Source organism: Artemia franciscana, chromosome 1 (genome assembly GCF_032884065.1).
Source record: "Artemia franciscana chromosome 1, ASM3288406v1, whole genome shotgun sequence".
Classification (NCBI taxonomy): domain Eukaryota; kingdom Metazoa; phylum Arthropoda; class Branchiopoda; order Anostraca; family Artemiidae; genus Artemia; species Artemia franciscana.
In genome coordinates this window covers 29,015,078-29,042,935 of record NC_088863.1, presented here as the reverse complement: position 1 = coordinate 29,042,935, position 27,858 = coordinate 29,015,078, and the positions used below count along the sequence as shown (strand labels likewise).

The 27,858-nt window shown below is 34.6% G+C and overlaps 1 protein-coding gene across 1 annotated transcript; it reads left to right on the top strand.

Moving 5' to 3' along the window:
• On the top strand, positions 1-27,858 carry LOC136028155 (DNA-directed RNA polymerases I, II, and III subunit RPABC2-like). Its single transcript, XM_065705837.1, has 3 exons — positions 1-155; positions 5,270-5,336; positions 27,516-27,858. The coding sequence occupies exons 1-3, from the start codon at positions 127-129 to the stop codon at positions 27,804-27,806; spliced, it is 387 nt and encodes a 128-aa protein (XP_065561909.1). The 5' UTR covers positions 1-126; the 3' UTR covers positions 27,807-27,858.

Genomic DNA, 27,858 nt, shown 5'->3' with positions numbered 1-27,858 from the left:
TTCGTTACCACGAACTGTTTGTAACGACAAAAGAGAACGTTTAGAAATTCACCCTGGCATTTCCAGAGGTAAAGAAAAAAACGCGAAACAATTCAAAAATCTGAAGAAATTGTAGCTGCATTCAAAATGGAACATGACGACTACGAGCCAGATGAGTGAGAATTGATTGCTATTTAAGATTTCATTTCTCTTTGTTTTTCTTAATTTCAGTGTTGATTACCTTGAACCATAAAGCTGAAGTTAAAGTACCTTCCAAGTGTTTTCTTTCTCTAGGCCTAGGCATAAGTTTAATATGCCTATCAAAAGAACTAGATTTAGACCAATTCAAAGGATATCGACTAGTTAATGGTATAAATCTTCATTGAAATATTAGGATTTTCCACTCTTGGAAGTAGGCTTAGTCATGTTGAGTTAGGCAAATGAAACTTTTCTAGAATGAATGCAAAACTTTGATTCTACACCACAAAGACAAGTAACACCATGAGAAAAGGGCTCTCCTAAAGGTAACCTCTTGATAAACCATAAGTAGTACCCTTTGACTCCTTATTTATTTTTAGTTTCAATGTTAAACTGGTTGTTCTTGCAGTGTGAAATTTATCTTTGTTTATGATTAAGGAGGCCTAGTCCTAGGGAGTGGGGTAATTTTTCTCAAATCCAGGGAGGGGGACAAAGTTGACACTAATTTTCACATATCAAATGAAAATGACAGTAAAAACTTAAAATTAGCCATATAGTACCACAGAGATAAAGATATACTAAAGAAAACTGACCCATTTCTATACATGCTTGAATAATTCAGGCTTGTCTTAGTTTTTACAAGATTTTTGAAAATTCCAAGTTTCAGCTTTGGCAAACTGGGGTCTGGGAGGGGCAGTTGCCCCCCCCCCTTTTCCATAGCAATTTATGCCCCTGGTCATTAGCCACATCATTTAACAAAATACCAAATAATTTACTAACATTACCAAAACATGTAATGTCAGAAAAGTAACCATGATATTTTAAAATAGCATAAAATAAGGGTATCAGTGTACATTTTGGGCTGTTGAGAAGGAAATGCTTTGAAACTCTAAAAACCCTTAAGTCATTCCAAAAGTACTTTACTTACCCCCCCCCCCCCCTTTCATTCTTATATATAGCCCAAATTAGACTTTCTGAAGTTGGTCTTGACCTTGATTTTCTTTGCTGTAGCTAGATGTCTTGCAATACTTCAAGATGAGGGGCCAGTAAGTTTAGAAATCAGAGCCTTTACTGCTAGTTTCTCAATTACTAAAATAGGAAGCTCTTTTATTCAAACCATTTTGCTACACAACTTGTTAAGCTTTAGCTATTGCTGCTTTGTTACCTTCAAAGAATTTCTTTCTTGGGAGGGTTTAAAGATGGAGGCTTTGAATAGATTGGGATAGAGGAGCCAGGGGCAGATCCACAATTTTCCTTAGGAGGCAGGTGCATAATAGGTGCAATAAAGAAATAGGCCTGCAATTAAAATTGAACCTTGGCAACTATGTGTCATAGGTAGGTACTGGAAATAGTTATAAATTTAATCTAAAATCTGGTAAGGGTTTAAGTTCTAACAAATCTGTTGAAATTAAAATGGTATAAAAATATTGATACACAAAATAGTAAGTTATAAAAACCACCTCAGCATAAAAAAAAAGTAAAAAGCAGTTTGCCATCTATAAAAAAAATATGATATTTAATATTTTTTGCATAATTTTTTGCCTTTGCACTTCTGACCACTGTAGTAAGTGAGTTAAGCTTTTTATCATAAGAAACAACATTGGTCTTTGAACCATCTTTTGGGGTCATGCACTCTTTGTGACAATTTATATAGGTCAATCCATGTATGTTGTCTAACTTTGTGGCATTGCTTAGTAACTATGATAGCAAGGAAGAGTGGGAAATGAGGATAAAGACACATCTTGTATATATGTAAAAGATATATTAAACTTTAAATATTAGTTCTTTTAGGGGTGTAATAAGAAAAACAGTATGAAGAGATAGAAATGCATAGAAAACATTTAAAATGATGGTTTTATATATAGGTAATAAAGCATTAACTAATCACTGTTTCTTTTTTAAAATATTGTTTTAATAAACAGTGTCATCTTCAACAAAATATCAAAAATTTACTGATTAAAATTTTACTTTGCATAACAACATAGCACATCTTCCCACTTTTTAAAGTTCAATATATTTTGCTTAAATTGCAGAATTCACCATTTTATAAGAAAAATCTTTTTCTCTATTTTCACTCCCACTGTATCTATTTATTACAAAATCAATGTCTACCTCAATATTTTGGTGAATGTTTATAATGGTCAGACAAGAGTCCTGTCAGTTTAGAGCTTTTTGTTAGTATTTCCTCTTCTATTCATCCTAAAATACTTGAATAAAGACCAAAATCATCAGAAAAATAGGAACTATTAAATATGCATGTAGGTATGTGCCTCAAACTAAGTATATGAGTCAAAATAGAAATAATTATGTGTTTGTTATCTTTGTGTTTGATAGGTATAGATTGGTGTTTAAATTCTCATGGTTTCAAGCTGTGGGGATTTCTAATTATTTTTTTTTTAATCTTGATATTTTAAGATATTCTATTCAAATGGCTAAATCTTGATATGTCTGTTGAGCAAAAAAAAATAAAAATTGAAGTTTGACTCAGATTTAGCATTAACTAAGAGAATTGTCCTATAAAAATTTTGATTTATAAACAGTTAATTGGGGAAATATGATTGGATGGCATGTATTAAAATAAATATAAAACTCCTCAGTGGTATATATGTAGCAGTTTAGGCAATTTTATGGACAAATATATTCAGCCTCTATACAAAAACATAACTATATTTTGTGACTGGTTGGTTTTGAGAAGATGAGAACTTCTGAAGTAATATTGGAGTTGCATTCTGTTTATGTGCTTAACTCAAGTTGTTTGAATTCCTACTTTTTTATATTTTTTTTTATTATTTTCAAATGTTTGAAAAAAAATCGATACCATTCAACTGATTCAAACTGAGAATTCAGAGACCCATATATACCAGCTAGATAAAAAGAAAAAGAAACACATAATTACTTGTCTTGTTCTATAAATAATTTTTTGAAAATCAATTCTTCTTAAATGATTACTACAGCCTTTGAAGGAGTATTTTGCCTCATATACTTAGTTTTAAGTATATACTTATATGAATCTTTATTAAAGTTTAAAGAGTATGGCCTTTATTTTAAAGCTTAGGATGGATGGAGGCTATTTTTCATATAATGTAGAGCTTAAATTAAATGAAAATAGGCTGTAAGGTGGCCACCATTTGCTCACCAAAATCCAAAATTTAAATTAATGATTTTTGCACTTCCCATACATTTAATTTCTATTATACAAATCCCCTAAAAAGCAACTTCGTTGTAAAATCCACCCTGGTTTAAAAAAAAAATTAAACCCAAATAAACAAAACAGACAGCTATAAAAAAGTAATGATATCAATTTCTGTGTCTCAGTGCTATGACAAGACTTAAAAAACAAATTTTGAATAGTAAAAAGAATTAAATATTTTGCTTTTCAGCCCCATTGTGACAGCACAATCCTGAAATATCATTTTGACAGTCTAAAGAAGCTAGGGTTTTCAATTTCCCCTCCTTGTATTACAAAATGAATATTTTTGCCTCCCAGTTGGCTTTTGTGGTAAAATGTACAGATTCCCTTGATAAACCTAAATTTAATTAAATACTTTTGGTCAGTATGTGTCATTAGTAAAATCTAACAGAGACCACACACAGTAACTAAAACCTTTTTTACAAAAAGAAACAATCTTAATAATCATAAACTTATTAAAAACCAATTGTAAAACAAAACCTTTGTCCAAAACCAGAGCAAGCATACTCCACCACAAATCCGCCACTATGTCAGGGGGGCACACGCCCCCCTCCTCCTGGATCCACCACTGAGAGGAGCATACATAGCTATGTTGGCCTCAGGTGGCTTGGTATTGCAGTGAGTTATAGCATTAATGCTTCTTGGTATGCTTGGTATGCTTTGGTATCCTCTTGGTATGCTTCTTTAAAAACATTACCAGTTCATTTAGCAGTTAAAATAATTGTTTGGTATGCGCTGATGATATAATTATACTTAGTCAATCTAAGGTGTATTGATTTATAAATTTTAAGTCTTGAGTGAGTTTTACAAAAAGACTGAAAATTTTTCGTGGAAAATGTCAACATTTTGTTGTGAATGACGATCCTCTTGGCTCTTCCCTTAGAGTTCAACTTATTTAATAATAAGCAGTTTAGAAACAAAAATTCAAAGGTCTTAGGGTTTCTTGTTCATCTGCATGATAGTATAAGAAAATATATTTTGTTAGACTTCATAAGGTGATGGCTGTCCCTTAGATGAGCTATCTGGCTGCAATTTCAAAAAAAAAAAAAAATTTTCCTTTTACTTTGTTCTAAATTAAAGTTGGACACTTAAAATACCTTACATTTCTATTAGAATTCCCTATATAAACAGGTTTAACATTTGTTCAAAAAACATTTAGGCATATAGAAATAAATGCCCACTTTACATAGTGCAGAAAAAATGTAAGCTCCAAGTCACAACAGTCAAAATTATCTATATAATAGAAATGTATTCCCTTTTTTTAAAATACCTTCTTTTTTTCCAAAAAGAAGCCAGCTTGTGCTGAAAAAAATTGCTATCTTTTTTTTGTGCATTATCTCAAAAAAAGAACAAAACAGAAAACAGGATGAAAAAAACAGAAATGGTGCTGATCCTGATTCTTATTAGGTATTTCAAATAAATTATTAAGGCTTGCAACAAGAAATTGAGTTGATTGTTTCAGACACAAGATTCAGCTCTGAAGAGGTTTTTTAGACTCTGAGGCTAGGGGGGAGATATAGTTTGAACTAGGAAACGTTAAAATATTTAATTTGAATCAGCTACTGGTTGCTATAGTAGGATAAAATAGTATACATTTTTAAAGCATTACATAGACCCTATTCTAAGCCAAGTGGGGTTTAATTTCTGATCAATTCTCTTCAATATGCTTCTTTGATTTGGATCATAAGAGTTTCTAGTAGAATGTTAAACCAGTTTTCAGTGACAAAATCGAACATAATGTAAATTTTGGACTATTTTGTAATTCTTAAGTACTGTATAGCTTAGAGACTCTGTTACGCTGATGCATAGAGGTTATGTTAAAATATTGTAAATATTATTATATTTGAAAATATAGAAATTAAACTGTGAATACTGTTTATGATGTTTAATTTTTTTTTGCAGCTTAAATGAGCCTGATTTTGAAGAAATTGGAGATGATCTCCCTGATGATGTTGACCAACAAGAAGAGGTTTGTTATAGAGTCAATATGTATACTTTATTGCTAAAAAGGTCTTCTGTGCGACATTAAATTCTGCTGTGGTTTCTTTGAATTCTCAGCTATCTTTATTGTCCCCGTGTCAAAGAAGTTGGTCCTGAATGAGAAACAAAAACAAGCAACAAAGTATTTCTGATGGAAGTCAAAGAGCAAATTCAAAACATAAAACAAACAAAAGTTGTTACTTTTCAGCTTGTGCAACACAAATGTATAAATGTGGCTGAAATGAAGGGGATGTTTCCCCATATTTGTATATTTATTATTTATAGGATTTTACAAAACTAACATTTTACTTAAAACCCCCAATCCCTGTATAACAAAAAGAATGTGTTTTTTTTTTGCCAAAAAGTCATTACAGAGACTGCAGAAAATAATATGCTAATGTATAGGCTAAGGCTTTCCATTGTTTTATACCAGTAATTGTATATATAGCTGCTAAAACATCATCTGTTAAGTTCTATTAAAAACTCAAGTCCTCCCCCTCGCCAAAATAATTACTTTAGTAACCAAAAAAATCATTAAACAGCATACAAAAATAATGGATGATCTATAAGGAAACTCGTTGGTCTCAGCAGCTATAATATCAATAGCTCACCCTCGGCTGTAGATCCTTTTTTGCCTCCAGAGGCACCCATAGCATCCAAGAAGAACTCTTTATTGTCTCTAAACCTTGTGCTTGTGATAATATATTCCCACTACAATTGCAAACAGGCATGAAAGTGCCATAGGCTGTTGTTATTGCAACATATTTGTAAATCTTTCTCTATGGCAGGTGTCTTTGAGTAACCACAAGAATAATATTTTAGAAATTCTAAAATTTCCCATGCATTGCACATCCAAGGGAACTCAAACTTGTTTGTTGTTTTGTGAGTCGAATGGATGCCAAGTAGTCTGTGGATGCACATGTTTTCAAATGGCTACATTCTCCTCTCTTTCCCTTTCCAGTCTGTTTAAAGGGCTGCTTATCTGTCTGATTATGGGAATGACTTCTTTGACTGTAACTTCTGTATTTGCTTTTGATACTAAAAATAAAACTGAAATTTACGTTTTGTTCTTCTTTGTTGTGGGCACATCTAACGGGCACTGTCAAATTGCTATTTGTTGTATCTTTGGTTTTACTGGCATTCATATTAACCCTAAAACCTTCTATTCTTTGCTGGATGCTTGTGAGCACCTCCTGCAAATATTTTTTGTATGTTTCAACAAGGGTGATATTGTCAACAAAAGCCAGGCTACTGAGACGGCAATCATTTAAGCATAACTCTGTTGATTCAACAGTTGTCAATACAGAGTCCATGAAGACAGCAAAGAGTAGTGATTTTAAAACACGCCCTTGTTTTGCCCCATATAAAATATGGAATTTATGTAGCGTTTCTTGTGCTCTCTGCAGATGGTTTTGACTTTGTAGATCATCATTCTAATATTTACTATGGCACCTGGGATAACATAATATAATAATAATAATAATAATTTATTCCAGAAAAAGCCCGTGGGCCATAGGAAAATTACATAACAAAAAACAAACAGCAAATTAATTAAATTAATACTATTTAAAGAAAAAGCTCCTGATGTGCCGCTGGAATACTTACAAATCTTGCTATCTCTTTAATACTCAGGAAATTTGTCTCTTTCATTCTATCTACCATCCATATCTCATTCAATTTTTCTTTACCATACGTCTCTCGCCTCCAATCATTCAATTCGACACATTCACACAAAAAATGTATTAAACTTTCATCCTGAGATCCACACATAGGACAAGCAATAGATTCTACCTTCTCCCCTCTTCTCCCTTGATAGTTTCTTTTCTCCCCAATCAAAAATCTGGCATATTGGCGTAGAATTTCCATTGCGGCTAGTGACTTGTGAGTCAATTATTTTTAAAATTTATAAAGACAATGTAGAGTCTATTGAATAATTGAATAATCTTTAAAAATAAATCTTTATAATATGAATAAACATATTGAATAATTTTGGGTCTTGTATAAGAACAGTTTGGGCTGATGCTATGCTAGTTGGTGTTGTGGGAAAGCAGTTCACCAGAAACTTAAAGTAGACTCATGCTGTAACAGTTATTGCTTTTCCTTGCATCACCCTTCTTGAACAGCTTTTTGTTCAAGATTGTTCATGATGTGGTACCAGCATGTCTGTAGGTACCCAAGCAATCGATCTGATTGTAACTTTGAATAAATCTTTCCAATAGGCAGTGATTTCTGTAGATCATTTTATTTAGACTGTAATACAGAAGTGTCAATTATAGTTGGGAGGTTGGTTGAATAATACCTTCTTTGGTATTTTTTGAACAATGGCTTTTTGAAATCCTATTTTAGCGAATTAAAATAACAGCACAATTTTCTCCCCTAGGCTATGTAAAATGCATTCTCTCTCCATACTTTTTGTGAATTGACGCCTTTGCTGTAGAAACACACATAATTGTACACATATAAAGGATTATTAAGCCATAATATGAACCATAGAAATTTAGTTAATTTAGTCTGTAGAACAGAAAATTTCTAGCTTTAATGTAACTTTTAAAGCTATTCTTTAGTATTAACAATACCAAGATCCGATAACCTGTTCATAAGTTAAAACTACCTCATTTTTATAGTTTTCTGAATTATGCCTCCTTCCACTCCCCCAAATGGTTAAATTGGAGAAGCGACTATTTCTAATTTAATCTGGTCGGGTCCCTGATATGCCTGCCAACTTTCAGCAATTGCTATGTTGCTCATGTATCTAGTTATGGCTCTTCTTCATGTAGAAATTGGGGTGGTCTGAGATTCGAACCTGAGACCTCTTCTACCCTAAGCGAGAATCATACCCCCAGACCACAAGCAATACTTGAGAAGAACAATCATTTGTCTTTATCAACAAATAAAATTCTTCTCAACTATCTTGTTCGCTCACTCCACCTCAGATGGTCGAATCAAGGAAGAGACTATTTCTAATTTAATCTAGTCTGATCCCTGATACGCCTGCCAACTTTCATTGTCCGAGCTTATCTGAAAGTGGTAAAACTAGTAAATCACCCAACTCCCCCAAAAAGAGCAGATCTGGTCCAGTTATGTCAATAACGTATCTAGGACAAGTGCTCATTCTTCCCACTAAGTTTCATCCCAATCTCTACACTCTAAATTTTTTCCAAGATTTTCAGTTTTCCCCTCCATTTTCCCCAATGTCACCAGATCCAGTCAGGATTTAGAATAAGAGCTCCGAAACACGAGGTCTTTCTAATTATCAAATTTCATTAAGATCCAATTACCTGTTTTTAAGTTAAAAATACCTCATGTTTTCTAATTTTTGCAAATTACCGAATTAGGTGCCCCCCAACTCTCCCAAAGAGAGCAAATTCGGTCCGGTTATGTCAATAACGTATCTAGGACATGTGCTTATTTTTTCCACTAAGTTTCATCCCAATCTCTTGACTCTAAGATTTCCAGTCCCCCCCCCAAACTCCTCCCAATGACGCTGGATCTGGTCGGGATTTAAAATAAGAGGTCTGGGTTACGAGGTCCTTCTAAATGTTTAATTTCATTAAGATCCGATCACTTGTTCTTAAGTTAAAAATACTTCATTTTTTCTAATTTTTCCGAATTAACTGTTCCCCCCCCAACCCCTCCCAGATGGACAAATTGGGGAAATGACTATTTCTAACGTAATCTGGTTTGGTCCCTGATACGCCTGCAAATATCCTTGTCCTAGCTTGTCTGGAAGTGCCGAAACTAGCAAAACAAGGACAGACAGACCAAAAGACCAACAGAATTTACGATTGCTAATGTCACTTGATAAATACCAAATGTCATGAAAAGAGAGACATGTGTTGAAGTGGGATCAATTTGGAGAAATTAAGCAAATTCTATAAATAAAAACCCTAAAACGCTTTATTTTTATGCTGTAAAAGACGTCATAAAATTAACAAGAATCGATTTTTTTAGATTTTCATTTAAAAAATTGAAAAAGGCAGCTAAACTTGGATTGTTTGGGTACCCAACTGACTGACAATATCTCAGACAGTAAGCTTTACAAAAAAAAAGTGATTCAACTCCACTTTCTTGGCGTATAATGAGAGAAAGGTTGAGATGGCTAATTCGATATTGTTACAAAAGTATTTTCTATAAAGTGGTTAATGACACTTGAGAGTTAGAACTTCGATCAGCTAATTTCTGCTCATTTCAGCCTTAATGTTAAACATTTAACTTTGCACAGAATAAGTCATCTAATATATTAGTCCCTAGACGTAGCAGCCGGTTGCTCAATTAAATTTTCCTAGTTTTAATTTTTCCTAGCCTTTTGATTCTAAACATTTCAATAAAATTCGATATTGTTACAAAAGTGTTTTCTATAAAGTGGTTAATGGCACTTCAGAGTTAGAACTTCGATCATCTAATTCCTGCTCATTTCAGCCTTAATATTAAACAGTTAACTTTGCACAGAATAAGTCATCTAATATATTAGTCCCCAGACGTAGAAGCCGGTTGCTCAATTAAGTTTTCCTAGTTTATAATTTTTCTTAGCCTTTTGATTCTAAACATTTCTCCTCAGGAACTGAGCTCCTCAGGAAGTTTACTTCACTCCAACATTATTTATGTAAACTGGATAAAAAAAAGCAGTTGAAATTAAGTATGTGATTAAAAAAAAAGGAAAAGGCATGTATATTCAAAGAGATCCCTGTGGTTGATGCTTCTCGACAAGTTTCTTTGTATTTGGTTCTATCAATGTTAATGATAGTTTATCACCCCATTTCACAATGTCAAGTCTATTGCAAGCTTTTGATAAAATTTGAGAAACACGACTAAATCCCGCTTCAACAAGATAAGATGTAGGAAAAGCAATAACGTAGAACTGCGCTTTATCCCAGAGCAAAGGGTACTTTGTAGCAACATCATTTGGTTTCCATATATTGTACTTTCCATCTTTAAATTTTGCACACATTATTTCATCACTTAGTCATTCTATGAGGGGCTCTTGCAAAGATAATTCTATATGGGCAACATTAACTTCGAAAGGATTTGAAACCCAAATCGGTATATTCATTCCGAGCAGGTCACTAAACTGATTCAAAATAATGTAAATTACAGTAGAAATTGAATTCTTAAAAATAAAGAGCATTCTGAGTTGGTTTTCTTCATGGACCCCCAATATATCATTGTGGACCCCCAATTTGTTGTGTTTTGCCTGTGGACCCCCCGAAATATTACATGGACCCCTAAGGTCCATGTGGACCCCGGTTGAGAACCACTGATATAGTCTAATAAAAATCATGTTTTATATTGTCAGAAAGTTTTAATGTTTATAGAGCTTATTTTATGCATTACGGTAAACTTTAGTAAATCATTAAAGCAAAATATTGCCATCAATAAGGCTTGCTGGTGACTTTAATAGGTGAGGAATCTGTCAGCTGTCAAATTATGTAAGTCAAATGTTCCTTATAATGCTTGTCAGCCACACTCAATTATACTTGTCAATCATCATACTTGTCGATCATATTTGTCAGATTTTAGCTCTTTTCATTCAAAGTTATGCATTCAAATCGTAAGTGCCATTGAAAAACCTCCCTGAAATTGTACAACCAATAGCTTTGTTTTAACTAAGATTTAAGTGAGAATGTTTCTCATTTTCCTGTTTGTACTAATTTCTTAATCTTCTTGCTTGCCAGGAAGGGAATCTCCCTGACAGTACCATAATCACAACTTAGATACCAATACAGTTATGAAAACTTGATTTATTTTTGGGATACAGTGCGCGGTAGCGATGATAGCGGCTGCAGACAGGAAACTGGTATTGTAAACTGATATGGCGAAAAGTGGTAGGTAAAACATATGCAATAAAACAAAATTACATTCCCGTCTATGGTGTTGGAGTACGATCTATGCGTCAGAGCGTGGGCTTGGAGGAGGTGCCAAATTCAGAGCTCTGTACCAAAAGCTTCTCGTGGGTAAGATAGGAGTTTTCATAACTGTATTGGTATCTAAGCTGTGACCGTAATCCATATTACAACTTAATCACCTAAATAGATATCTGATAATAGAGGAAAGAAATCAGAACATGCGAGTAAGTGAACAATCAACAAGTATCAAATATGAATGGTGGCAACAAATCTACGATCTTATCAAGTTTTCCCCTGTATTCTTCATAAACTTAGAAAGAAACTTTGGAAAATCTTGCTGGTTGGCTTGGTAGAAAAAGTGCACAGATCTTATGAAAACCAAGATTGCCAAAAGTCTAATAAGAATGAAAATTTCAATGACTCGTACATTACATGCAAGGCACGCTCATTCATGTGCTAATTTACTGGGTATATACATAGGCCCTGTTCATACATGTTGATAGCACATGAATATCCTTTTTTAACGCTGAAAATTACCATTTGATTCGGTTTTATATCCCTAAACGCCCCAGTTTGAACCAGCTTCAGGTTAGGTTCCTGACCTATGGTGTCAGGAACCTAACCTGACAATTGTAACCTGACAATGGTCTGTCACCATTGTCTATGGTGACAGACAATGCTGTCACTTGCTATGGTGTGAGAAAATATTTTCCCCCAGAAAAGAGTCGTTGCTTCCTCAAATATATTACAAGGTATTGCACATTTTGTATATTTCTGGCAAAATAAACCAACATTTTTGAAAGAAAGTTTAAAAGAAACTACGTATGCCTAAAATATATGCCCATAAGATTTATAAAACTCTAAAATCTACATAAACAGCTAGTGAAAAAATTGAAAATTATGCAAATATTTTGGTTAAGACCTTTGCTTGACCGTCCTCAGTGCAGAATAAACTGAAAAAAAAAATTAAAACAAAACACAAAACTAAAATATGATGACCCTTTCTCAGTGACGGTGAAAGGGTAATTGAATAAGAAACACAAGTTTAAATGACATTTCACAGTTTCATCTTACTTACACCACTCTTAAAGGCTAATCGCTTTCCAGGTAGATTATTATCAGACATATGTTTTGTGAGAAGTGTATTAACATATTCTAAGAAAAATCAAATAATCTAATACCTTGTGACGGCGTAGTGGATGACGCTGAGGTTTCCAGTCTAAGATTTCTTGGTTCAATCCCACGTCTCGCAAGGAAATACTCCAAATAGAAGGTTTTCCATAATTTTTTTTCTTGTTTTGAATCATTTTCTAATACCTGTTTCTGTCCGGCTGAAGAAGATAATTTTGCTATCCGCCGTAATTTTAGTTTTTTTTTTGTTTTGTTTTTTTCTCTTTACCTTTGACGGGAGCAAATTAAACCTATTTAGCTAATCCATAGGAGCAAACAAACAAATTTTGGGGGGATAGAAAGGGGTTAGGTTTTAGGTGATTTAATTCGATGTGGATGCTAAATTACTTATAAGTGAAACACCTTCTGCGTTTAGTAGTGGCTGTTAAATATTATTTTACATCAGCATTGGTAAAATGATGCAAACAAAGTGTGGATGATGGTACGAATTATGGTGATTTAGTTTGATGTGGATGCTAAATTACTTATGGGTGAAACACCTTTTGCGTACAGTAGTGGGTACTAAATATTATTTTACATCAGCATTGGTAAAATGATGCAAACAAAGTGTGGATGATGGTACGAATTCTGGTGATTTAATTCGATGTGGATGCTAAATTACTTCAGGGTTCACATTAACAGAAACATCTTTTTTGTTCAGTAGTGGGTGCAAATGGTGCAATCTTAGTGAATCTTACTGCCTTTAGAGCGGTCTTTTTTCCAATCTTTTCTCATTCCTTTTCTTTGGCTTGCTATTTGAATTTGATTAAATAAATAAATAAAAATTAGTATAAAATTAAATAAATAAAATAAATAAATAAAAAATTAAATAAAGAAATTAATTGACCAAGAAGTGGGAAATTTATAATTATGAATAAGGGGAACATTTGCGATATAAGCTTTACTTCATATGTTTAATTATGTGTTATTATCATTATTATTTTTTCGGATTATTGCATTATTTTTTATCGTATTATTATTAATGTATGTTAAAATGTGGTTTATTTCAAGACTTACCCATATACAAGCTAAAGAACACTGATCTAACCCTTCGTTCCCACAGTCGGCGGATTGCGAAAAATCGTTGTTAGTTACTAATTCTGCAAAGATTTTTTTTTCAGTATATTTGCGGAAAAACGCGAATCGCATTCGTTGACATATTCAAAGACTTACGGAAAACTCATGCGGATTATAAAGACGGAAACTGTCAAAATTGATAATTGTAATAAGATTTCTAGATTACTGATCAACAAAAGCCACAAAAATCGCCAATAAGATAAGATTCAACGTTCCCACAGTCTGCGGATTGCGAAAAATCGTTGCGAGTTACTGATTCCGCAAAGATTTGTTGTAGCAATTTTGCGGGAAAACGTAAATCGCGTTTGTTGACATATTTAAAAACTTGCGGAAAACTCATGCGGATTATAAAGATGGAAAATGTAGAAAAATTTTTAATTGTAATTACATTTCAAGATTACTGATCAACAAAAGCCACAAAAATCACCATAATAAGATAAGATTCAACGAGTCAAGGCGTGGCAACAAGCTACTAGGGAGACTGAACTGTCAGGTGAGCAAATGACTGGAATTTTTAAAAAAACATGTAGAATAGCAGCTGTAGGGGGGGGGAGAATCACCCTAAGATCTTCTAGCTTGTTTACCTCGCACTTATTCTGCATGCGCTTTTCCCGCATTCAAAATGTGCTTCTCTGGAAAAATTTCAGCGATCTTCTCGCATTGAGATCGCGGTTATCGTATTTCGTTTATCCGTAATCCATAGCGTGTGTGCTCCATAAGAAGGTAATTCACAATGTGGGGACGAAGGGTAAGTAAAGTATTTAATCGATCGACTGTGTGACAATCTATTCCTTCGCTAGTTTTTCCTTGCCAATTAAGGGAATAGTATCCCTATAAAGTTATTTATAAAGTGGTTAATGACACTTGAGAGTTAGAACTTCGATCAGCTAATTTCTGCTCATTTCAGCCTTAATATTAAACATTTAACTTTGCACAAAATAAGTCATCTAATATATTAGTCCGTAGACGTAGCAGCCGGCTGCTCAATTAAGTTTTCCTAGTTTCTATTTTTCCTAGCCTTTTGATTCTTAACATTTAGATAAAATTCCATATTGTTACAAAAGTGTTTTCTATAAAGTGGTAAATGACACTTGAGAGTTAGAACTTTGGTCAGCTAATTTCTGCTCATTTCAGCCTTAGTATTAAAGATTCTTTTACATTATTTGGTTTTACAATTTAAAGTAGGTTTTATTATGAAAATGATGGGTTTTTGGCCATTGTTACCTTCCAATCAATGTTATTTGAAAAAAACCTCCATGTAAACCTACTATAGCAAACATAATTGGTAGACTACACGTAAAATTTAAGAGGAGCTTCTATCCCCTTTCGTAATAGCTAGTACTCAATGTCTGGATTAATCAGTACATAATGTTCTGCATTAGTCTCCAAGTACCCATGGGTTCATTTTAAATGAATTAAATGCAATTATGTTCAGACATTTTTTTACCACGGTATAAATATATAAATATATATATACATACTAGCTGTTGGGGTGGTGCTTCGCGCCACCCCAACATCTAGTTGGTGGGGGCGCTTCGTGCCCCCCCAAGCCCCCCCCCCCCGCGCGCGTAAGTCGTTACGCGTCATATTGGTTACGCGCCATTGTAGTTGTGTCCCTGTGTCCCACCTGTGAATATAGATAGATATAAATATATTTTTAACTACGTAAAACTTGCGAATATACAACATTCTTGGCTGTCCCATTGTCTGTGCATATAAATAGATTGTTAGGTTTACCGACTCTTGAACATGCAACTTATAATTGTCCATGGGAAAAACAATCTGTATTCAGATCTATACCTTATTATTCTAATGATTGCCCTTGAGCTTTGTTGATGGTGATTGCTAATCGAACATTCCCTGTGTCCCCGTCGTCATTTATATATCCCCCTGTGCCCCCCGGCGTCCCCGTTGTTGTTGTTTCCCTGTGTCCCTGATTGCTAATCGAACATTCCTTGTGTCCCGGTCGCTTTCTCTTTGAGTGTCCCGGTCGTCATTTATATTCCCTATTGTGTCCCTGTGTCCCACCTGTAAATATAGATAGATATATATATATATATATATATATATATATATATATATATATATATATATATATATATATATATATATATATATATATATATATATTTTTAACTACGTAAAACTTGCGAATATACAACATTCTTGGCCGTCCCATTGTCTGTGCAGTGCTGCAACAAGTACTCCAAATTTTTACTTAAGTATCAAATATCAAGTACTTGCCAAAATTGTACTTAAGTACTACTTCAAGTACTACTTTAAGTATTTACTCTATGTAAATATATATATATATATATGTATATATATAAAGCCCATGCTACCTTTTTTTAAAGCCATTCTGAACGCTTCTTAGCCCCTTCCCTTGCCTATAAAATGTCCCCTGTCATTCCTCCCTTGGAAATCTTGATCAAGAACCAGAATTTCCGTTTTATCGTTTAGTGTTCAGTCAAATCTGGCACGTGTGAAAAAATACAGGGTTATTCTGAAACATGTCGGAATGGTGGAAAAAATATTGAAGATGGAAAAATAAACTTTGGATTGGCTTTAAAACAGATAAAAGGTAATAAAGTAGTTCATTCTCTGATTCAATAAGTAAAAACCTTAGCAACAAAAAACTCATTTAAAAGTAAGGAGCCAAGTGATTCAGTTGCCGACTTTTTTAATAAGAGAAATCAAAGCTCAATAATCAAAAATCAATTGATGACATGTCTCGCCCTCGGCACCTTTACAAGGAAACTGCCTCAAGTTTTCAAGTTAAATTTCAGACACGCTATGAAAATGTATTGCATCTATATCCTTTGGCTGGTTTTCACTCAAGCAAGCCGCATGCTGTGTAATCAATTCAGATGGTCGGTAAAACTCCCTACAAAAATGTATTATAAAATCACGGGCCTGCAGCAAGCCCGCTGATTCAGACGTATTCCATACGGCTCTTCAAACTGTAGAATGAATGAATGGATCAGTGAACGAACTTTATTATCCGTAAAAGTATAAAAAAAACACAAAGTACGGAGTATTATAAATAAACAAAAACGAAAACGATAAACAGCAAGAAAAAAATTCAAACTAACAAAAGACAACATGGACTAATTAACCGGTATCCATATGGAAAAAAGGCTGCAGAGGGTCGTAAACGTGAATAAAGTAGATAGTGTTTTTTACATAAATCATCACTGGAGACCGAATTCGAGAAGGCATATCTATTAAACCAAATCGAGCAATTATTTTTCTGTTTTGGTGCCATCTAGGAAGCCGGAGGAGGAATTTGCAATATCTGAAATAAGCCGTACGTAGAGTATGGTGATTTTTCTTACGAAACGGCTTGATTCACTAGGGATGAAAAGGTAGTGGAAAGTGTTGGACCGAAATACAGACCAAGCCAACTAACTAAAGAAGAACATAGCAGAATTGCAGTCCCAGCAACGAATGGAGCGACCGCATAAGGGCTATTATAACAAATAAACTCGCATTTAGACGCATTAACTGACAGTCCAGTCTTAGATAGTTCATTGGTTAATATAGTAAAATTGGAAAGCAGCCCACGGCGAGTCCGGGCAACAAGAAGAACGTCGTCTGCATATGCAACAGAAGACAAACCAATATTACCGTAAGAAACGGAACTTTTAATGGGACGCAGGCACAATGCAAGCACACATTTAAATATACTAGGAGACAATACGGCAGAAGTTGCAACCTATCTATTTCTAGCAGCAGTTTTCACACCATTAAGTGGCAAAAACCATGAGACTAAGTCAAAAATCTTCTGAGAAAAAAGGAATAAAACAAGAGCTAAGAGCTCATATGGCACTTGTGACGAGGTCGGAAGAGCCAAGAGCTCATATGGCATGAGCTCTAGCAAAATTATAAGAATCAATAGATTAATTTAAAAGAAAAATCAGAGGCTTAATGCTGGTCGGCATTCAAAATAAGAGCTCTGAGACACAAGGTCCTTTTAAATATCAAAATTCATCAAGATCCGATCACCCACTCACAAGTTAAAAATACCTCATTTTTCTAATTTTTCCTCTCCCATCAGCCCTCTCCCCCAGATGGTTGAATCGGGGAAATCAACTTTATCTAGTCAATTTGTGCATGTCCCTGACATGCCTACCAATTTTCATTGTCCTAGCACGTCCAGAAGTACCGAACTCGCCAAAGCACTGAACCCCCCTAACTACCCCAAAGAGAGTGGATCCAGTCCGGTTTCGTCAATCACGTATCTACGACATTTGATTATTCTACCCACCAAGTTTCATCCCAATCTCGCCATTCTAAGCGTTTTCCAAGATTTCCGGTTTCCCCGTCCAACTCTACCCCAATATCACCAGAACTGGTCGGGGTTTAAAATAAGAGATCTGAGACATGAGCTCCTTCTTAATATCATATTCAAAATACCTCACGAACGGTCATCCGCTCTTAAGTTAAAAATACCTCAGTTTTTATGATTTTTCCGAATTAACACCCCCTCCAACTCCCCCAAAGAGAGCGAATCCATTTCGGTTATGTCAATCACCTATCTAAGAATTGTACTTATTCTTCCCACCAAGTTTCATCCTGATCATTCCACTCTAAGCGTTTTCCAAGATTTCCCCCCCCCCCCAAATCTCCCCCCAATGACACTGGATCCTATCGGGATTTAAAACATGAGATCTGAGTTACGAGGTCCTTCTAATATGAATTTTTATCCGATGAAATTCAAGATCCGATCACTCTTTCGTAAGTTAAAAATACCTCATTTTTTCTAATTTTTCAAAATTAACCCTCCCCCCAACTCCCCAAAAGAGAGTGAATTCGTTCTGTTTATGTCAATCACGTATCTAGGAATTGTGCTTATTTTTCCCACTAAGGTTCATCCTGATCCCTCCACTCTAAGTATTTTCCAAGATTTTAGGTTTCCCCCTCCAATGTCACCTGATCCGGTCGGAATTTAAAGTAAGAGCTCTGAGATATGATATCCTTCTAAATATCAAATTTAATTAAAATCCGATCTAATTTTTCCAAATTAACCGTCCTCCCACCCTCCCTCCAGATGGTCGAATCGGGGAAACAACTATTTTAAATTTAATCTGGTCTGGTCCCTGATACGCCTGCCAAATTTCATCGTCCTAGCTTATCTGGAAGTGTCTAAACTAGCAAGACCGGGACTGACAAACCGAAAGACCTACAGAATTTGCTATCACTGTATGTCACTTGGTAAATACCAAGTGCCATACAAAGTAATTTTTCTCTGGGAATGGAATATTTGGTTGAAGGTTGGCTTCAGTATGACTTATTTTTGAAAAGGGTTATTTCCAGGCTTTGGGCAAGCCATAGGTGGAAGTAGTTATAGGCCCTACTAAACTGAAGGAAAACTCGACTTTTTAAAACTTGAAACCCCTTCCCCCTCGCCCTATTTTATATAGGGCTTGTGATATCAGAGTTCGATATGAACCCTGATCCTAGACATCTTTGGTCTAGCTTTCATTTGGATCCGTTGCTCCATTCGCAAGTTATACTAAATTAAACCAAAAGCTTCACTGAGATCCATCAATCTCTCGCAAGCGACACTGAATTAAATGAAAAACTTAACTTTTAATTAAGCTTGGGTCTTCATCCCAGAACTCAATGCATACCATACTCTTAGGCATCTTTATTCAATTTTCATCGAAATTCATCTCCATATGCAAGTTACAGTGAATTAAATGAAAAACTCGAATTTCTTTAACACTTAAAGCCCCATCGCCCTAATTAAGCTCAACTTTAATCCAAATAGTTCAATTAAAAAATAGTCAAAACAGTTTTTCGTTTAATTCAGAGTAACTTGACAAATCTGAAGTCAGATTCGTCTGAATGCCTGAATTTTCTGGAACGAATTTGACAAAATACCACTGCATTGGACCAGCTAGAATTCCCTTGACTTGTTTATTGCAGACAACTTTTAGATGGGCAAAGATTCATAGCTTCAGCAGTTTTATCAATAATATGGTCCTGAAGATGATGAAATGTTAGAAATCTGGTTCAGTTGACGAGATGACCAAACTTAAACACTAATGTCAGAGATATAAGCCCAAATGGACTACAGTATGCAACATTTAGCACAAAACAAGGGATTTTAGCTCACTGTCGAACAGTGAACCGTGAAATAATTTCAATTTTCTTTGTTATATAACTTTTAAACAAAAATTAAACCAAGTGTTAATCATACTATAATTTTTTTTTCGTCAAAAACAAATAACTTATTTCATATCCAAAAATAGGGCATGGAGCTATATCTGAGTTTACTCTAAATCTAAAGGGTGATGTTTTCTTGTACATCGCCTGGGTGATGTATATCTGGGTTTGTATTTTCGTATCAAAGGTAAAGTATTTGAAAAACAAGTACATTAAAAGTATCTTAAGTAATAAGTATTTCGTAATCTTACTTAAGTATCAAGTAATAAGTACACCCTAGAGTTTTTACTTAAGTATAAGTACAAGTAATGGAAAATTTTAGTTAAGTAGTACTTCAAGTAAGTGACAGCACTGTGTCTGTGCATATAAATAGATTGTCAGGTTTACTGACTCTTGAACATGCAACATATAATTTTCCATGGGTAAAACAATCTGTATTCAGATCTATACCTCATTATTCTAATGATTGCCCTTGAGCTTTGTTGATGGTGATTGCTAATCGAACATTCCCTGTGTCCCCGTCTTCATTTATATATCCCCCTGTGCCCCCCGGCGTCCCCGTTGTTGTTGTTTCCCTGTGTCCCGGTCGTCATTTGTGTCCCGGTGTCCCAGTCTGTAATTTCTCTTTGAGTGTCGCGGTCGTCATTTATATTCTCTGTGTCCCGGTCGTCATTTTTGTCCCGGTCGTCATTTGTGTTCCGGTGTCCCGGTCTGTAATTTCTCTTTGAGTATCCTGGTCGTCATTTATATTCCCTGTGTCCCGGTCGTCATTTGTGTCCCGGTGCTTTGTTGATGGTGATTGCTAATCGAACATTCCTTGTGTCCCGGTCGCTTTCTCTTTGAGTGTCCCGGTCGTCATTTATATTCCCTATGTCCCGGTCGTCATTTGTGTCCCGATGTCCTGGTCTTTAATTTCGTCAGTCGACACACAAACATGACGTCACTCGACACACACATCCACAGACAGACAACTTATTTTTATATATATAGATATATATATATATATATATATATATATATCTTCTATCTATATATATAAAAATAATTGTCTGTGTGTGTGTGGGTCTGTCGGGTGACGTCATGTTTGTGTGTTGACTGACGTCATGTTTTCGACTGACGAAATTACAGACCGGGACATCGGGACACAAATGACGACCGGGACACTCAAAGAGAAAGCGACTGGGACACAAGGAATGTTCGATTAGCAATCATCAACAAAGCACCGGGACACAAATGACGACCGGGACACAGGGAGTATAAATGACGACCAGGACATAAGTAAAAAAAAACTAAAAAAAAACTAAAAAAAGGTAAAAACTACAAAAAAACTAAAAAGAAAAAAAAACTAAAAACTAATAAAAAAAACTAAAAAAGCTAAAAAACTAAAAAAAAACTAAAAAAGAAAAAAAAATAAAAAAAGGAAAAAAGATGAAAAATAAAGGAGAAAAATAAAACTGAAAAAAAATAAGAATAAAAAAAAACTAAAAAGAAAAAAAACTAAAAAAAAAAGTAAAAACCAAAAAAAAACTAAAAAGAAAAAAAGGGGAAAAATGCAAAAATTTATTTCATTATATACCATTTCAAAAACGAATGTATATACAGACCGGGACACCGGGATACAAATGACGACCGGGACACAGGGAATATAAATGACGATCGGGACACAGGGACACAACTACAACGGGGACGCCGGGGGGCACAGGGGGATATATAAATGACGACGGGGACACAGGGAATGTTCGATTAGCAATCACCATCAACAAAGCTCAAGGGCAATCATTAGAATCATGAGGTATAACTAAAAAAAACTAAAAAAAGGTAAAAAACTAAAATGTTTTCGACTGACGAAATTACAGACCGGGACATCGGGACACAAATGACGACCGGAACACCGGCACATAGGGAATATAAATGACGACCGGGACACTCAAAGAGAAAGCGACCGGGACACAAGGAATGTTCGATTAGCAATCACCATCAACAAAGCACCGGGACACAAATGACGACCAGGACACAGGGAGTATAAATGACGACCAGGACATAAGTAAAAAAAAACTAAAAAAAAGGTAAAAACTACAAAAAAAAAACTAAAAAGAAAAAAACTAAAAAAGCTAAAAAACTAAAAAACTAAAAAAGAAAAAAGGAAAAAAAAATGAAAAATAAAGGAGAAAAACAAAACTAAAAAAAAAATAAAAATAGAAAAAACTAAAAAGAAAAAAGAAAAAAACCAAAAAAACTAAAAAAAAAGTAAAAACCAAAAAAAAAACTAAAAAGAAAAAAAGGGGAAAAATACAAAAATTTATTTCATCATATACCATTTTAAAAACGAATGTATATACAGACTGGGACACCGGGATACAAATGACGACCGGGACACAGGGAATATAAATGACGACCGGGACACAGGGACACAACTACAACGGGGACGCCGGGGGGCACAGGGGAATATATAAATGACGACGGGGACACGGGGAATGTTCGATTAGCAATCACCATCAACAAAGCTCAAGGGCAATCATTAGAATCATGAGGTATAACTAAAAAACTAAAAAAAGGTAAAAAACTAAAACCTAAAAAAAGACCAATTCAAAAACGAATGTATATACAGACCGGGACAGTGGGACACAATGACGACCGGGACACCGGGACACAAGGAACATAAATGACGCCCGGGACCCTCAAAGAGAAATCACAGACTGGGACACCGGGACACAAATGACGACCGGGACACAGGGAATATAAATGACGACCGGGACACAGGGACACAACTACAACGGGGACGCCGGGGGGCACAGGGGGATATATAAATGACGACGGCGACACAGGGAATCGTCGATTAGCAATCACCATCAACAAAGCTCAAGGGCAAACATTAGAATCATGAGGTATAGATCTGAATACGGATTGTTTTCCCATGGACCATTATATGTTGCATGTTCAAGAGTCGGTAAACCTGACAATCTATTTATATGCACAGACAATGGGACAGCAAAGAATGTTGTATATTCGCAAGTTTTACGTAGTTAAAAACACATATATATATATATATATATATATATATATATATATATATGTATATATATATACTAGCTGTTGGGGTGGCGCTTCGCGCCACCCCAACACCTAGTTGGTGGGGGCGCCCCCCCCCCCCCAAGCCCCCCCGCGTAAGTCGTTACGCGCCATAATAGTTACGCGCCATTGTAGTTGTGTCCCTATGTCCCACCTGTGAATATAGATATATATATATATATATATATATATATATATATATATATATATATATATATATATATATATATATATATATATATATATATATATATATATATATATATATATATATATATATATATATGGTTTTAACTACGTAAAACTTGCGAATATACAACATTCTTTGCTGTCCCATTGTCTTTGCATATAAATAGATTGTCAGGTTTACCGACTCTTGAACATGCAACATATAATGGTCCATGGGAAAACAATCTGTATTCAGATCTATACCTCATGATTCTAATGATTGCCCTTGAGCTTTGTTGATGGTGATTGCTAATCGACCATTCCCTGTCCCGGTGTCCCGGTCGTCATTTATATCCCCCTGTTTCCCCCGGTGTCCCCGTTGTAGTTGTGTCCCTGTGTCCCGGTCGTCATTTATATTCCCTGTGTCCCGGTCGTCATTTGTATCCCGGTGTCCCGGTCTGTATATACATTCGTTTTTTAGTTTTGTTTTTCTCCTTTATTTTTTTCCTTTTTTTTCTTTTTTAGTTTATTTAGATTTTTAGATTTTTTAGTTTTTTTATTAGTTTTTAGTTTTTTTTTCTTTTTTTTTTTGTAGTTTTTACCTTCTTTTTAGTTTTGTTTGTTTTTTTTTTTACTTATGTCCTGGTCGTCATTTATACTCCCTGTGTCCCGGTGCTTTGTTGATTGCTAATCGAACATTCCTTTTGTCCTGGTCGCTTTCTCTTTGAGTGTCGTCATTTATTTTTTTCTTTTTTATTTAGTTTTTTTAGTTTTTTAGCTTTTTTATTTTTTTATTAGTTTTTAGTTTTTTTTGTAGTTTTTGCCTTTTTTTAGTTTTTTTAGTTTTTTAGCTTTTTTATTAGTTTTTAGTTTTTTTTGTAGTTTTTGCCTTTTTTTAGTTTTTTTCTTTTTAGTTTTTTTGTAGTTTTTACCTTCTTTTTAGTTTTGTTAGTTTTTTTTTACTTATGTCCTGGTCGTCATTTATACTCCCTGTGTCCCGGTGCTTTGTTGATTGCTAATCGAACATTCCTTTTGTCCTGGTCGCTTTCTCTTTGAGTGTCGTCATTTATTTTTTTCTTTTTTAGTTCTTTTAGTTTTTACCTTTTTTAGTTTTTTTAGTTTTTTAGATGAAAATTTTTTTTAGTTTTTTCTTTTTTTCTTTTTAGTTTTTTATTGGTTTTTACCTTTATTTTAGCTTATTTTTCAGTTTTTTCCTTTTTTTTAGTTTTTTTTTGTTTTTTATTTTTTTTAGTTTTTTACCTTTTTTTAGTTTTTTTTTTAGTTTTTTTAGTTTTTTAGCTTTTTTATTTTTTTTATTAGTTTTTAGTTTTTTTTGTATTTTTTGCCTTATTTTAGTTTTTTTAGTTTTTTAGCTTTTTTATTAGTTTTTAGTTTTTTTTTGTAGTTTTTGCCTTTTTTTAGTTTTTTAGCTTTTTTATTTTTTTTATTAGTTTTTAGTTTTTTTTTGTAGTTTTTGCCTTTTTTTAGTTTTTTCAGTTTTCAGTTTTGTCACCTGATCCAGTTTTTTCAGGTGACGTCACCTGATCCATCCACAGATCCACACACAGACAACTTATTTTTATATATATAGATATATATATATATATATATATATATATATATATATATATATATATATATATATATATATATATATATATATATATCACAGGTGGGACATAGGGACACAACTACAATGGCGCGTAACTAATATGGTGCGTAACGACTTACGCGCGCGGGGGGCTTTGGGGGGCGAAGCGCCCCCACCAACTAGGTGTTGGGGTGGCGCGAAGCCACCCCAACAGCTAGTATATATATATATATATATATATATATATATATATATATATATATATATATATATATATATATATATATATATAAAGTAGTGAAAAGCCGTAGACTCTCCATTAAATATTTTTGGGACACATCAACTGCAGACTTCTCTTCTTGACTCCGTATCTCGAGCACGCGCAATGACAAATTTTTAGCGCATTACAACGGGTGATCTATTTTTCTGACGTATTGGTCAGCGCAGTTCGATGTTTCCCATTTTGACGACCGGGACACTCAAAGAGAGATTAAAGACTGGGACACCGGGACACAAATGACGAGGGAAGAAAAAAGAAAAAAAAAACTAAAAAAAAGTAAAAACCAAAAAAAAACTAAAAAGAATATAAATGACGACCGGGACACAGGGACACAACTACAACGGGGACGCCGGGGGGCACAGGGGGATATATAAATGACGACGGGGACATAGGGAATGTTCGGTTAGCAATCACCATCAACAAAGCTCAAGGGCAATCATTAGAATCTTGAGGTATAAATCTGAATACGGATTGTTTTGCCCATTGAGAATTATAAGTTGCATGTTCAAGAGTCGGTAAACCTGACAATCTATTTATATGCACAGACAATGGGACAGCAAAGAATGTCGTATATTCGTAAGTTTTACGTAGTTAAAAATATATATATATATATATATATATATATATATATATATATATATATATATATATATATATATATATATATATATATATATATATATATATATATATATCACAGGTGGGACATAGGGACACAACTACAATGGCGCGTAACTAATATGGCGCGTAACGACTTACGCGCGCGGGGGGCGCGAAGCGCCCCCACCAACTAGGTGTTGGGGTGTCGCGAAGCGCCATCCCAACAGCTAGTATATATATATATATATATATATATATATATATATATATATATATATATATATACTAGCTGCTGGGGTGGCGCTTCGCGCCACCCCAACACCTAGTTGGTTGGGCGCTTCGCGCCCCCCAAGCCCCTCCGCGTGCGTAAGTCGTTACGCGCCATGTTAGTTACGCGCCATTGTAGTTGTGTCCCTGTGCCCCACCTGTGAATAGAAATATATATATATATATATATATATATATATATATATATATATATATATATATATATATATATATATATATGTAAAACATGCGAATATACAACATTCTTCGCTGTCCCATTGTCTGTGCATATAAATAGATTGTCAGGTTTACTGACTCTTGAACATGCAACATTTAATTGTCCATGGGAAAAACAATCCGTATTCAGATCTATGCCTCATTGTTCTAATGATGTGTCCCTGTGTCCCGGTCGTCATTTATATCCCCTGTGTCCCGGTCGTCATTTGTGTCCCGGTGTCCTAGTTTGTAATTTCTCTTTGAGTGTCCCGGTCGTCATTTATATTCCCTGTGTCCCGGTGTCCCGGTCGTCATTTGTGTCCCGATCTGTAATTTCTATTCGAACAATCCCTGCATCCCGGTCGTCATTTATATATCCCGCCTGTGCCCCCGGCGTCTCCGTTGTAGTTGTGTCCCTGTGTCCCGGTTGTCATTTATATTCCCTGTGTCCCGGTCGTGATTTGTGTCCGGGTGTCCCAGTCTGTAATTACTCTTTGAGGTTCCCGGTCGTCATTTATATTCCCTGTGTCCCGGTCGTCATTTGTGTCCCGGTATGTAATTTCATCAGTTGACAAACATGACGTCAGTCGACACACAAACATAACGTCACTCGACACACACACACACACACAGAGACAACGTATTTTTATATATATAGATATATATATGAATATATATATATATTCTCTGGTTTTCACTGTGTTATTATAAACAGAAAGATTTCATATTGGGCTTTGACCTCATCTAAGTGGATTAGATGTCTCATAATGTTAGTTTAATGGCACTTTGGCCCTTTGTGGGATAAACTTGCATAACAAATTGGTGGGAAACGACAGTTTTTTTGGCGTTATCTATGGTAATCACCACCGTTATAGGTGTAGGCAGGTCCGAACTGAAGGTAAGAGGGCTGAAAGAGGATCAAACAGTTGGTGGTAACGAACTGTAGTAAGGAGCGACCCGACTCAATAGTAACCGAAACTCTAAAAAATGGAATTTTGATACCAATAGTTACATCAAAAGAATCGCATTTTAATGCTGATTTTAGCTGAAAGTAAGGAGCGACATTCAAACTTAAAACGAAAAGAAATTACTTCGTATATGAAAGGGGCTGCTTCCTCATCATCGCCCATCTCTTTACGCTAAAGTTTTTTACTATTTTAAAAAGCAGAGTTAAGAGAAAGAGTCAAACTTTAGCGTAAAGAGCGAAGCGTTGATGAGGAAGCAACCCCTTTCATTTACGAAGTAATTTCTGTTCGTTTTAAGTTTTAATGTCGCTCCTTACTTTCAGCTAAAAAAAACTTGTTTTTTTTATTTAATCATTGTATAAGTTGAGGTATCGCTCTCCTTCTTGTTTTTAGGTTCAACTACTGAGAATAGTTTGATTATGCATTTATACAATTGAAAGAAAAAAGTCAAATGGCTCGTGGGTGAGAAAAATTAAGATATTTTTTTTGTTCATTGATTTTTAAGTGCTAATTAGCATATATTTATATGTCACTCAATCATCTCTGCTTGAATTATTTTAGCCAAAACTATTTTGGAAAAGGTAATGCGAACTATTTTCTATGGGAACTTGCATCTGTATAAAGACCTCAAAATCTCCACAATTTTTTTTCTATTAGATAAAATAACTGCAAAAATTATTTAAAATATATTTTTATAAGTCCGGCTTCAGATACTTCTAAGTCCAAATAAAAGAAGACTTGTTTATTCTAGGAAGTAGGTGTAGACATTCTTGCCTCTAGTGAGGCAACTGCTCAAGAGCCATCTAAGAGAATCACGACGCCTTATATGACGAAGTACGAGAGAGCTCGAGTGTTAGGAACCAGAGCCTTACAAATAGCCATGTGTGCACCGGTAATGGTCGACATAGATTCAGAGACTGATCCGTTGGCGATCGCCATGAAAGAATTGAAAGCAAGAAAAATTCCGCTCATTATTAGGAGATATCTACCCGATGGCTCCTATGAGGATTGGGGTGTTGATGAGTTAATTATGACAGAATAACTTCATTTTTTGCATTTTTATATATATTTAATAAATGTGATTCTTACTTTCA